A 13,800-nucleotide genomic window follows, 5' to 3' on the forward strand; every position below is an offset into this window, starting at 1 on the left:
CTGTCTCTTCTCTCTATCATCCAGCAGCCTCCATTGCCGGCAGCTTGCAGGAAGCACACAGTTCAGTGTGGCTCCGCCCACTAACGAGTCATAGCCTATCCTGGTGATAGGCTGTGATGACATCATCACAGGGCCTTGAAAAAACTTCCACTAGCTATGCGGGCCGCATAGAAGCAGTCAGAGGGCCGGATGTGGCCCACGGGCCGGACATTCCCAGGTCTCCCATAGAATATAATAACAGCTGGGCCAAAACCAAAATATTTCCTGGTTTCTTACAAACCCTTTCGCTCATCTCTGTATATTATTAATGGAGTGCACCAAGACATTGATATAGTGGACTATTCTAATAGTAAGTGCATCAGAATGGTGCTATACATTAATAATACAGTGCCGCGGCTCCCCACATAATACTACAGTCTCCATCTGTAAGATAGCGCCCGCTCCATCTATAATCCATTCTGCAGAACATGTTACTGAGTGAGGGCAGAGCGCTGTCCTATCTCATCTCTATATCTGTGCTGGAGATAAGTTTGTCCCTTCGCAGATATCTGCTCACTTATTGCCAATAACAAATTTCAAGGCTATTGCGTCTTTACAGAAATAACTCCCTTATCTCCGCACAATATCCTTGACCAACATGATACAAAGCTTGTTATTCCATTTATAGTGTTTATGAAAATCGCCATATGGTATCTAAAGTTGTCAGAATGAGGGCTCAGATATGCTCAGATATTGTGTATCCCATAATGTAGGGTATAGCAGGAGGCAGCATAGTCACAGGAGGATCAATGGGGAGGCATTGTACTGTATGTTTGTTATAGAATCCCAATGTCCTGCCGGTACCTAATAGGATCAATAGACCGCCAGCTATATACCCTACCTCTAACCCTACACCACTCCGGTCTGAAGAGCTGAAGGCTACACTGGGGGTATACAACAGAGCCCACTGCAAGGCAGGATAGACTTAATGGAACCAAGGTGTGTCAGAAAACAGGCTGAGTACTTGCAAGCTAAGGACCTAACCAGAAATCCTATGGCAAGTAGTAGAGTCATCCAATTGCCAGAGTCAAAAACCAGGAGAGTACAGGTATGGCCAAAATTAAAGGGATTCTATCATTAGAATCCTTTTTTCTCTAATACCACCTAGGATTAGACTTAACAACAGCTATTCTTCCCCTACCTCTAGAATTCTTCTCCGCACCGCCGTTCCACAGATATCCTGTTTTTTCCTGATATGCTAATGAGTCTTCAGACAGCACAGGGGGATTTTCCCACATGCTCAAACAGCACTGGGGGCGTCCCCTGTGCTGCATGAAAACTCTCCAGCACCGCCTCCGTCTTCTACAGCTGCGCCTCTCCGCCGTGTCCTCTGTGGTGTCTTCTTCCAGTGATCCCGGGATGTAAATCCAGTGCATGTACAGTCAGCTCTGCCAGAGCTTAGAACAGATCTGACTGCGCATGTCTGTTCGACCATTTTACTGTGGCCACTTACTGGAACAGTAAACTCAGCCATAGTAAAATGGCACAGACACACGCAGTCGGCTCTGCCTGAAGCCCAATGGCAGAGCCGTCTGACATTTACATCCCGAAGACAGGATCGATGGAAAAAGACAACGCAGAGAACGCAGTGGAGAGGCATAGTGGAATGGATTATTCCTACGTGGCATTAGTTAAAATAGGGATTTTAAGGATAGAATCCCTTTAAAGAAGAAATATTAGAAAACAAGGCCATGGCCGAGTCCTCGAATTGTCAGATATAGCCAAATCCGCAAGAGAAGGGTTAGCCAAGAAAACGAGCAAAAAGAGAACCTAGATACTAGAAGGTAATGGACACAGGTAATGGACGCTGGGTCAGCTCTATGATTGGCTCCAGCTGTCAATGTTCCGACTAGGGACTGGCTCAGTTTTCCAAAAATTTTGGTATAATAATATAATCTCGCAAGGTTCGCCCACCACTAGTTGTGCTGTTGAGCAGACCTAGTCAGAGTTTGGCTGGTAGGCATGGCATCCATGGCATCCTTATAGCAATGGCCACGAGCTCTACGTCACTGGAGGGAACAATGACTGCTGAGTGGAGAAGCAGAAACATGGATACTGAGATTCCTGACCATGGTGTTATTATCTCAGCACTGTATCACACTAGTAAAAAGCTGTGAAATATTTGGCGGTGTTATTGAGACTCTATATGGCAATATTATTCGGTACTGGTATTTCAGCATAATTTAGTGTCACTATGTCAGTACATTATGTTAGTATTATTGGTACTACAACACAGGTATCTGGATGGGCACTTTATGGCAGTATTACTTGTGTGCTATATGGCAGTATAATTTGTGCAACAGATCATTATTATCGCCATCTCCTACTTGCAGCGTGTATATAAGGTGAGTGATAGGCCGTCTGATCACATATCGCTCATTTTGTCAGAATTCGACCACCACTAACTGGCAAAGGATTGCCTTCTCCAAAGAGTGACGTGTTCTGTTTCACCCAAAGGATGGACATTAATGTGGGGACGGCGTAAGCGTTCTCAGGGCCCGTTCATTTATGTGGATGGTACTCTGAAGCGGTTTGGGTATGAATCCATCCTTGAAGGTCACATATACCCATATATGATGTTTCTCTACCTGGGGGCAAACTGAATCTTCAGGCGAGGCAACATGACACGTCACATGGATAGAAATGTCTGACAGTGGAAGAAAACGACCAAGACTTCTAAGTACTTCCCTGGCCTCCTAATTCTTCACACTTGAGCCCAAATGTGCATATCTGGGAACACCTCAATAGCCTTGTTCACACTGTGGATCCTCCCCAAAACATCCTCCACCATATTCTTGAGACATTCTACTGGCATCTTATGGAGTCCCTCTCGGCCCACCTAGCTGCTGTCCAGGCTGCACATGGTGGTTACTGAGGATATTAGCTGGTGGTCATATTAATGTGACTTGACTTTGTATGATGGTGTCAAATCCCATTACATGTCCTGCCATTGACAACCTGACCTTTATCTGTAGGGTTGTCGGGAACAAGTACCCTGGACTGTACAGACTGGAGCCGTATCATCTATAGTGATGGATCTGTTTGGGATCTGATGATGGTCAGGTTGGAGTATGGAAGCCTCGTGGTGAGCGCTGAGCCCCTAGTAGTGATACAAGGACATAAACAGCTAAGGCTAGGTTCAAATTAGCATTTGGGTTTTCATTTGAGGGAGTCTGATTGCTTACCCCTTGAAGGAAACCTAATCTGCTTAAAAAAGCAGTTATCCATAGAAATTTGCAGACCCCATAGACTATAATGGGATCCGCGTGGTTTCTGTTCAGTTTCCACCCAAAATAAGTGAAAAATACAGACAGAAAAGCGCTGCTTGCAGCTCTATTCTCTTGCATTTTTCATGCGGAGAAGAGAACAGAATCGCTACCCCTCCGCCCTGTCACATGCAGGTTATGCAGAGACAAAGATGATTTATCATCTCTGTGCAGTTTGCAGCTCCTTCCACCCCCTCCTTCCTCCTTTATGCTGCTCTAAGATGCTGACTGAAGAAGGAGCCTCATAGCTCAGGATCCGTTAGGGCTATGAAGATGACCTTGGAATCATTTTAAAGGTGAGAATTTCATCATGATAGTCCTTCCAGATTCTGAGCGATTTACTGCTAAAAGTGCTGCCGGGAATTGGGATCTGCATTGGGATCTCAATGAAGGACATTTTGTTCATTGGAATAATGTTAAAAATGAGATTCTCATCTTTAAAATGAATTCAAGGTCATCTTCATAGCCCCAACCAATACTGAGAAATAGGTATTAGTAGCAAGGAACATATTACATACGTTCTCTGCAACTAAACTGCCACTAAGGAAAGGGTTAAAGCCCCCTGAATGAATTCTTGGTGTCAGATTCTTTTTTGTATTTATAAGGCTACATTGAAATGAGTTGAAGATCACGCAGCTGATTCTGATGTTTTTGTGAATAAATCCTGAGCTGTAATATTTAGCATGAGCGCTGAATACTTCCTGGCAGGTTCTTGTGTTCCTCTAAGGGCCCCTTCACATGGAGTATACGCTGGCTGATTCTGAACGTGTAAATGTTCCAAATCAGCAACGTTTAAAACAGATCCCATTGATTTCTATGGGAGCCGGCATACGTGCGCTCCCCATAGAAATGAATTGGCTGCTTTTTTCCATCCATTTCTACGGGGAGCGCACGTATGCCGGCTCCCATAGAAAGCAATGGGATCTGTTTTAAACGCTGATTCGGAAGATTTACACGTTCAGAATCAGCCAGCGTATACTCCATGTGAAGGGGCCCTAAGCCTGTAATTCTTGATATACAATGGATGCTTTCATCAAAATGAAAGTGACACAAAAAAATGATTTCTATATGACCATATCTCAGGTAATGGTGTCTTAGAAACCTCTCCTACAGCAGTTTTGCAATGCTGCACTTTTATCAATCCGCCGCGCTATCAGGTCCTTATCGATTCTCAATCACAGACATCAATATCTGAGAAACACTAAGATTTATGACTTTGGCAACTTAACTGCAAGAGAAATCCAGATAATATCAGTCAGCATTAACCCTATCTTCGATATATACCCAGTGAAAATGTATTTCTGTACTACACAGTAAACTGTCTTTATACACAAGAATAAAACTACTATAATACTGCCCCCTATACAAAGGAATATAATTAATACTACCTTCTATGTACAAGAATATAACTACTATAATACTACTCCTATGTACAAGAATAAAACTACTATAATACAAAAAATATAAAACTTCAGATCCTAATTACACAAATGTAAAAATATTTCCCTGTCGTCCCTACCAGCGGCACAACTGGGGGGTATTTTCTGCCCCTGTGTGCTGGTAGGACAGGCGGATTTTTAATTAGCCAGTATCAATTTCACATGGCTAGGATCCCTTAAAAGGACACAGCTTCCTTCCCCAAAACGTGTTTTTTTTTTATGTCTTGTTTGGACCAGGACAGGTGGGGAGGATGTTCTGTCCTCCTAAGGGATCAGGACCACTTACCTGATCCAGGTGATCTTTGCTTTAAGAAGATCTGTCCCTTCAGCTTCCTCCATTCTGTAAGCTGGTGCCTGTAATAAGAAGAAAATATTCACTTTAAGGGCACAGTTTGGTTCCAGGGAGCTGGGGCAAGTTGATGTATGCTAGAGGACTCACTACGCTCCAGTTTGGAGGCAGGGAAGACCGGCGCTGCTGCCGTGCTTCCATTTGCCCGGGGATCCTTAGGGCCTTCTGAGCGATCGCCGGCATGTGGAACCTTGGTGCTGCGGCTAGTTCCCGGCCGGTTCCTGTTTGCGGGTGCACACTTCCGGTGCGGCCCGCATACTTCCTGTGTGGCTGCAGTAGAGAATTCTACCTGCCTTTAATGTTTTAGGGGACTAGGTCCCCCGAGGAGAATGTTTGGTATCCTAAATAGTTAGGTTACCTTAAATCTGCAATTTGGAAGGGTCTTAAAGAGCTGGCATTTTAGCCCCGTCCCTTCCTCTCAGCCGATTAAGATGCCGGATGCCCAGGCTCTCTTTACCTTCCAGTATTGCTCCTGGCAGGTCGCCTAGACTTCTAGGTTCTTCTGTGCCAATTGGCCTTACTCTCAAGTGCATTGTGAAGAATTTCAGGTGCAAGCTCTCTACAGTCTAAAGGTAAGACTTTCTAGCCTTCCAGCCTTTTAAAAAAAATAATAATAATTTTTTTTTGTCTCCTTCACCCATATTTTATTGCATAGGTGCCTTGCGTCAGATTGTAAAATGTCCTCCTCTACTACGCCACCTTGTGATCGTGGCAGAGGGAAGAGACCCACCAAAAGAAGGCATCCACCTTGTGTGAACTGTGATATCCCGCTCCCTGACGGTAGGTGGCAGTCTGTGTCTCTATTTTCTCAGGAAAAATAAAATCCTAACTCCAGTTTTCAATTAGGCTACAATTATTCTCGTTGCCGCCAGTGTAGAGGTCCCCCTCGGGATGAAGCCTTCATCTCTGAGGTTGTGACATGGGTCAAGGAGTACATGGTGAGTAATCACACCAATGATGCAGAGGGCTTTTCAAGTGGACGCTTCCATGGTCGGCATCATGGAACAGGAATGGAAACAGCCAGAGAAAGCTTATGTCACATCTAGGGCCTATAAAATCCATTTATCCATTCAACCCATCACAGCTGGATCGGTGGGGCCCCCCACCTAAAGTGGACCTGGTTGTCTCCAAGCTCTCCCGTAGAACCGTCGTTCCCCTAGAGGATGGTTTGAATCTCCAAGATCTCCTGGACAGAAGAGTCTACACTCAAGAAGGCTTATTCTTCTGCATCCACCCAATTGTCAGTGGCCATAGCCTCTACTGAAGCGGCCCAGAGACGCATCTGGATCGCCTCAAGCACGATATCGATTCCGGGGTGAACAGGGATGATATCCCGGCCTCCATGAGTGACCTTCGCCTAGCCTCGGATTTTCTCCGTGAATCATCGAGACAGCAGCTTAAACTGGCTTCAAAGTCCATGGCCCTGACCACCGCTGCCAGGAGACCTCTCTGGCTCAAGCCCTGGCGGGCGGACGCCACCTCTAAGTTCGCCCTATGCTTCCTCCCCTTCCAACCGGGGAAGATTTTCGGCCGAGGGCTGGATGATCTTATGGAGGGGCTAGCCGAGGGGAGAAGTAGGTCACTTCCTCAAGTTTCAAAGGGCAAGAGGCTCCTCTAAAGGGCTAAGCTATCACCCCCAACAGTCCCAGAGACGCCCTGGTTATCGTCCAAGAGGTGCAGGTCGGGGGGTTCCAGAGAGGAGCCCAAAAAGAAACCTGCCTTTTGTCGGGATGCGGCTCCCTGTGACCTTTCTTCCCGTAGGAGGACGACTTTCTGCATTTCTCTCGGCCTGGCGTCTAACCATCTCGGACCCATGGGTCCTTCAAATCATCCATCAGGGCTACGCTATAGAATTCTCCACGCCTCACTATCACTCGGTTCCTCCCGGCCCTTCAACAAGCCTGCCTAGAAAAATCAGTGGAAGAGTACATCGCGAAGGGGGCCTTGTCCGGCGGGTCTATTCACCAGTTTTTCTTGTCCCAAAATCTACAGGAGGCTGGTGCATGATAATAGATCTGAGGTACCTCAATCTCCACATCAAACAGAAGCCCTTCAGGATGGAGTCCATAGATTCAGTCACAACATTTCTTCAGCAGGAAGAAGCTATGGCTACTTTGGACCTAAAGGACGCCTATCTTCATATTCCCATCTACCAGCCGCACAGAAAGTATCTTCGGATCTCCGTACTCATATCCGGTCACAGCGAGCACCTACAGTTCACTTCTCTCCCCTTTGGCATATCATCAGCCCCCTACGTCTTCACCAAGGTCATCGCTCCAGTCGTCGCTGCGCTCAGACTGCAAGGCCTTTTTGCTGTTCCTTACCTTGACGACTGGCTTATAAAAGCTCAGTCTACTTCAATTCTCCATCACCACCCGATAGCCATCTCCTTCCTACAGAAGTTGGGCTGGCTTATCAATTGGGAGAAATCAGAAATTGTGACGTCTACCCAGAAGAAATTCCTGGGATTCCTCATAGATTTGCAAAGGATGCAGATCTTCCTAACCAGCCCAAGGAGAGCGAGGATAGAGACCGACGCGCAATTTCTTCTGCGGACTCGCCGCGTTACAATACGCACAGCTATGCGAGTCTTAGGCCTGATGTCATCCTCAGCCAAGGCGGTCTCTTGGGCTTTATGACATTTGCATCCCCTGCAGATGGAAGTGTTGAGCGCCTGGAACAAGTCACCATGGGAATTGCACAAGAAGATCTGCCTTTCTCCCAGTACCCGTCTTTCCCTCAGATGGTGGAGACACCTGAAAGACGGAAGGTCCTCGGTTCAACCTTGTTGGACCCTGTTGACAACAGATGCATCCCATACGGGGTGGGGAGCCCATCTAGACGACAGGACTATCCAAGGTCGTTGGAGGAATCCGGAGGAAGGAGCATCCAATCTGAAAGAGCTAAGAGCGGTTTACCTGGCGCTATGTCACTTTGCCCCCTTTCTCAAAGGGAAGGCAGTGAAGGTGCAGGGGCAGAAACCTCTCCCAGTTGTGCCGCTGTTAGGACTAAGGGAAACAAGATTATCTTCATAATCACTTGTTCTCCCGTACGGTGCACGGCGTAGCGGTGAAAAAAATGAAAATGGCCAAATGGCTGGGTTTTTTTTCCACATTTTAGGTCCTTTAAAAAACGGAATAAAAAGAGATCAAACCATCTGAAAGTTCCCAAAATGGTATCAATAAAACCACCATCTATTCCTGCATAAAGACACTGCACCCAGCTCCATACACATAAATATAAAAACAGGTCACAATATGGCAACACCAAAAAAATTTTCTATTTTGCAAAGTTTTCAAATTTTTTAAAGGTATCAAAACGTCACAAATACAATATAAATTTGGTATCACTGTGTAACTTCTGTGTGCAGTTCAAGGTAACGAGGGGTTAACAGTTTGCAGACATTATCCATGCAGGATGAAAGCAATTGTGTTTGTTTATCAAATCCTTGGAGGATGGGAGGGGCTGCTTTGCAAGGAAGACCATGTGCTCAGTCAGTCTGCAGGAGAGAGGGATCACAGGTCAATGTAAAAGGAGGATCTCTTGAGCTCCCAGAGGCTGAAAGCAAAAAGAAAGAGGATTTCATTCCTTCAGAGAAAAGGTTACCGGCTCCACAGGAGGATCTGCTGAAGAGACTGGGTGTTTATACCTTCCACAACCAACGGAGGCGCCTCCCAGCTACACCTGAACGTTCTTCCAGACTTAACCCTTTGGCAGCCTTTTGGACGGGACGGGGTTAATCCCTCTGGGACTATAAGTGTACCTACCACCAGCATTCTTATTTAGACTGAATCCTATGATCCAGGAGTAAATGGTTCTTGCTAGTGTAATCTTCCTCTAGGTGTAAGAGACTTGTTCCATGCAGATATATGCTGTGCTGCTATTTCATATTACAAGGTATAGAGATTCTGCTGCTGATACATGATTGTAGCCAGTATTGGATTTTCTGCAGTGTACTACATCATCTGCACTAAGGAATCTCACCCTGCTAGGATTTAAAGGAGAATTATTAACTTCTGATATATTTCATGTGCACCAACGAACGAAGAGTTTCCCACAACTGCGGCAACAGGCCTTATAGTAAGTCGTTTTTTTGTGATTGTTATACATTGTCCTAGGGCTTTGCCACATAGACTTGCCATTTTCTATATAGGTTTATCGCTTAACCCCTTCCCGCCGATGGCATTTTTTGATTTTCGTTTTTGACTCCCCTCCTTCTAAACCCCATAACTTTTTTATTTCTCCGCTCTCAGAGATCTTAAAGGGTTATTCCCACCTCGCATACTCACCAGTCTTCACTCCTGTAAAATCTTCTTTCTTCCTGGTTTCTTGCATCATTTTGTGGGTGGGGTTTCACATGCAACCTGCTGTTTAGCTCCGCCCCCAAATTTGAGTGTAGCTCCGCCCACCCACATTGGACTATGAAGTACAGGCAGCAGCAACTCCATTCTGTGTTACATACAGAGACTGCCTGTCTCTGCCATAATGAACACAATTGTATTAGCTAGCCTGATAACTGGGAGAACAGAAGAAATGCAAGCAGCTCCTCTCCCCTATCTGATAGCAGGAAGCTAGGTCACGTGGTGTAGACACAGGAATAGCTAGATACACAGGCTCGCTCCCTGCACTTAGCCCCTCCTCCCTCCCCCCTGAGAGCAGCAGATACATCACTTGCCTTTTGAGCAGATAAGTCAGGGCTGTGGCCACAAAGAGTTGAATAAATTAAGATAGTGGACACACAAAGCAGTTTTGCCGAAGCAATGTATTTAGGAAAAGTCGTACATCCACATTAACAAGCAGTATAGATAGGATCCTTGTGATGGGACAACCCCTTTAATCTTTGCGGGACAAATTATTCTTCATGATGCCACCATTAATTATTCTATATAATGTACTGGGAAGCTGGAAAAAGATTCAGAATGGGGTGGATTTGAAGAAAAAGTGCATCAATGCGACTTTCTTACGGGCTTCGGTTTTACGGCGTTCACTGTGCAGCCAAAATGACATGTCCCCTGTATTCTGTGTTTCGGTAAGATTCCGGGGATACCAAATTCATTTGGTTTTATTTACATTTTAACCCCTTTAAAAAAATCCAAAACTGTGTTAAAAAATTTTTTTTCTAAAAGTCACCATATTCTGACAGCCGTAACTTTTTTATACGTCCATGTACGGGGATGCATAGGACGTCTTTTTTGCGGGGCCGGGTGTACTTTTTAGTTCTACCATTTTTGGGAAATGCTATTGCTTTGATCACTTTTTATTCAAATTTTTATCAGAATCAAAACAATGAAAAAACAGCGGTTTGGCACTTTTGACTATTTTTCCCACTCCATCTTCTTCAGGAACGGCCCCTTCATGTCTTCTTCCAGCACGGGTGGTCAAACTTCTAGGCCTCGAGCCGAGCCAACTGCGCATGCCCACGGACACAAGAAAAATGGCTGCTTACACAGTAAGTAAGCGGCCATTTTCTTGTGGCCCGTGGGCATGCGCAGTCGGCTCTGCCCTAGGCAGAAGTCTAGAAGATTGACCGCCCGCGCCAGAAGAAGACACTTGAAGAGGCCGTTCCTGAAGAAGATGGAGGCAGTGCTGGAGAGTTCTCTCGCAGCATTGGGGACGCCCCCAGTGCTGCGAGAGAACTAATTTGCATACCAACGAAAACCGGGATTTATACCGAACGGCGGCGCGGAGGAGACATCTAGAGTTAGGAGAAGAATAACCTTTCATAAGGCTATTCCTTTGTGTCAAAGAGAAAAACAATGATTTTAATGGAAGAATAGCTTTAAATCTTGAAAGTTCTCTCATCTCTAAGCAACATTCAGGATCAGGTGTTTATTCTGAGAGGCCTTAGAGCGCCCCCTGCTGTCTGAACAGGCAACTAAGAATAAACCTCCCACTCTAGGGAATGGAAGGAGTGATAGAATATTTATTACATTTCCTGCACTTCACTTCCGTACAGCACGGGCCTGCAAGGATCAAAGAGTAAAGGATAACCTTTTACAGACAAGGCAAAGTATTGAAGGCTGATTTATAAGCTCTAGTTCATACAGCTAGTAATAAACAAAACCGGTCATACAGCACAGGGGTTACTTGTCCTCTGATACGACCAATATTTAGATATTATACACTTAAAGGGGCAGATGATGAGATATCTACATCAGTATCTCTAAGACTACTGCCCATGGACCACCTCGCTGTATAAACCAGTCCTTGGGTTCTCCTGAAGCCGTTTCCCTTTTGGCTATTGAGATATATCAACATAAGGGTCAGTTCACACGTGAAAACCGCCTAGCTTATTTGTGCGAGGTAAAAAACCTCGAGGAGTTTTTTTGACGCTGTTTTTTGCATTCCACGCGGTTTTTGACGAGGTTTTTGACGCGGTTTTCGCTAGCGGTTTTCGCTAGGTTTTTTTTTTCCTATATGTGCTATAGGAACTGCAGGCGAAAACCGCGCGTTTTTTTGCAAAAAACCGCGCGGTTTTGTGTGCAAAAAACCGCGCGGTTTTTTACCGCGCGGTTTTCGCCTCCCATTCACTTCTATGCAATTCTTCAGGCGTTTTCCGCCTGAAGAAAGGTCATGTTGCTTCTTCAGGCGGAAAACGCTAGGAGGAAAAAAAAAGCTAGTGGTCTACATAGACCACCATGTTAAAGGAGAGGTTTTTGAAGCGAATTCCGCTGTCAAAAACCTCCCCTTTGCCCACGTGTGAACTAGCCCTTATAAGTACTTTTCTTTTACTTGGATCATCTGACTAGGAGTCTAGGAGAAGTCTTACAACTAGAGTAGGGTTGGAGTTTCTTGGCTACAGCACAGGAGATGACTCTGAGGACCACGCTCCATCTATAGAGAATAGACACTTACGTTCTTTGATGTTATCACTACGAAACCAATTATGTGATCAACAGAAGACGTGAACCCAGTGGGCAACTACTGGTCTGACTAGGGCTAAACTAGAAGGGTTGCCGAAGAGAAGTTCTTCACCACCATGAGGAGTTTGGACTTTCCTACAGGACATCTCCAGTCCAGTTTGACTTCCAGAGTAGTTGCCAGAAATCATATAATGAGTAGTCGAAGTCAGGCGGAGGGTGGGATAACCCAGTCCGAGTTTGATCATGAGAGGTAAATAGGGAGAGGTCAGGAAGAGCAGAGGACAAGAAGATCTGGTAAAGAACACAAGCCAGGTGGATAGAAAACAGTGGAGGAACAAAAACATCCATACAGACACCAAAAGTGTTCAGGCACAGAATATGGGAAGAGTCCCCACAGCAGCACTCCGCAATCATTTTTCTTTTCCTATATACCCATTCCCCTATGTCTTAATATTCGCTTATTTAGTTATTGATTTCTATCTGAGAATTCACGGGATCCTTCTCTTCAGTTGGGTCATGCGATCTCATTCTGAGATGTCTCTTGACCTCATGTATGACTCTCCGCAGGCTGGACACAAGCTCCTATCACAGTCACTGATGATGATTAGACAGGCGTCGGTCACACAGTTATAATGGAGGAGATGATAATGACAGTGCGTATATGGTCTCAGCTTATATAGGAGAATATAGAGAAGGGTAAATAGACTGTCCCCCACCAGGTAGGGATGGTTCTGTCTCTAGCTGGCTATGTGATACTGTATTGTGGCATGATGGGATTGATAGCAGAGCATAGAGAATTCTAAAAACCAAGATGGTGCCTGATCAGAAGCGGAGAGGAGGCTGTGCAATGTATCTAACAGAAGTGCAGAGTGTGACGGACAATCCCGTAGAGGGTGCAGGGAGAGAAAAATGTGTTTTCACTGCTTCATACAGATAAGATTACATTAAAATGTTTGCGTTCATGATGATATTGTGTATGAGGCCGAGCTCAAGTTCTCAAAGGTGAAGATGATAACATGATTTATGGTTGCCTGGTTATCAGTCCCTCTCAAGGGGTATAAAAGGAGCTGAAGATGTAAGAAGCGCGCTTCTCCCTTATAGTAATATACTTAAGTGACCACGAGAAGCCCCAGAGAAGGTCCGGCCATGGGGGTCCACCATGGGGGAGCGCTGTGCCTCTTATATGCACTCTTGTTTTTTCACGTGGATGGTAAGTAATGGGGATTGATAACGTCCATTGTTATCCATTAGTTTCCATTTTCTGTTCATAGATTGATATTTTTGATTCTTACAAGACCCTTTATATTCGGGGATATTCAGTAAATGGCATCCACTGATATAGTATAGCGGTATATACTATTATAATGGAATTCGGCCAACATTGGCTTAGTATCTTAGGTGTATGAGGGCTTCCCGGGTGAGTTTAACACCCAATCTTTTCGTTCCTGGAGGATATAAGGTGTCCATCCCGTTCATAACACACACACTTGGCCTAGGTGCATATGTATGGATGTTGGGAGAAGTCGTTGTCACTATTGAAGGTGTATGACCCCCTTAAATGGTGGACTAGTGAGGACGTTCATGCCTTGCTGTGATGGTTGAGGCGTCTGCAGGTGTTTCTCAGCTTCGAGGCCATCAGGTTATTGACTCTGACTCCAGCGTCAATTATTTTACACTGTAATACATCATTATTGATATTGTACAATTGTATAGTTTATTACATATTTACTGCTATGGTCAGCAATCGGTCAGTAGGAATATGAGGATCTTTACCGCTTCTGTCTAACCATGGTTGTCGGCCATTTATGGAGTCGGAGTTGGCCTACCAAAACCATGGCCTTGCG

General features: G+C 45.2%; 1 protein-coding gene across 1 annotated transcript in view; it reads left to right on the forward strand.

The window, feature by feature from the left end:
* The first annotated feature begins 5,770 nt into the window (after positions 1 to 5,770).
* LOC142198458 (phospholipase B1, membrane-associated-like) overlaps positions 5,771 to 13,800 on the forward strand; it is a 51,953-nt gene continuing 43,923 nt past the window's right edge. The window contains exons 1-6 of the mRNA XM_075269493.1: positions 5,771 to 5,873; positions 5,940 to 6,031; positions 6,178 to 6,333; positions 6,391 to 6,667; positions 6,855 to 7,397; positions 7,493 to 7,714. Of these exons, the coding sequence (XP_075125594.1) occupies positions 5,771 to 5,873; positions 5,940 to 6,031; positions 6,178 to 6,333; positions 6,391 to 6,667; positions 6,855 to 7,397; positions 7,493 to 7,714 (1,393 nt within the window). The remainder of the gene's footprint in view (positions 5,874 to 5,939; positions 6,032 to 6,177; positions 6,334 to 6,390; positions 6,668 to 6,854; positions 7,398 to 7,492; positions 7,715 to 13,800) is intronic.

Source organism: Leptodactylus fuscus, chromosome 3, assembly GCF_031893055.1.
Source record: "Leptodactylus fuscus isolate aLepFus1 chromosome 3, aLepFus1.hap2, whole genome shotgun sequence".
Taxonomy (NCBI): domain Eukaryota; kingdom Metazoa; phylum Chordata; class Amphibia; order Anura; family Leptodactylidae; genus Leptodactylus; species Leptodactylus fuscus.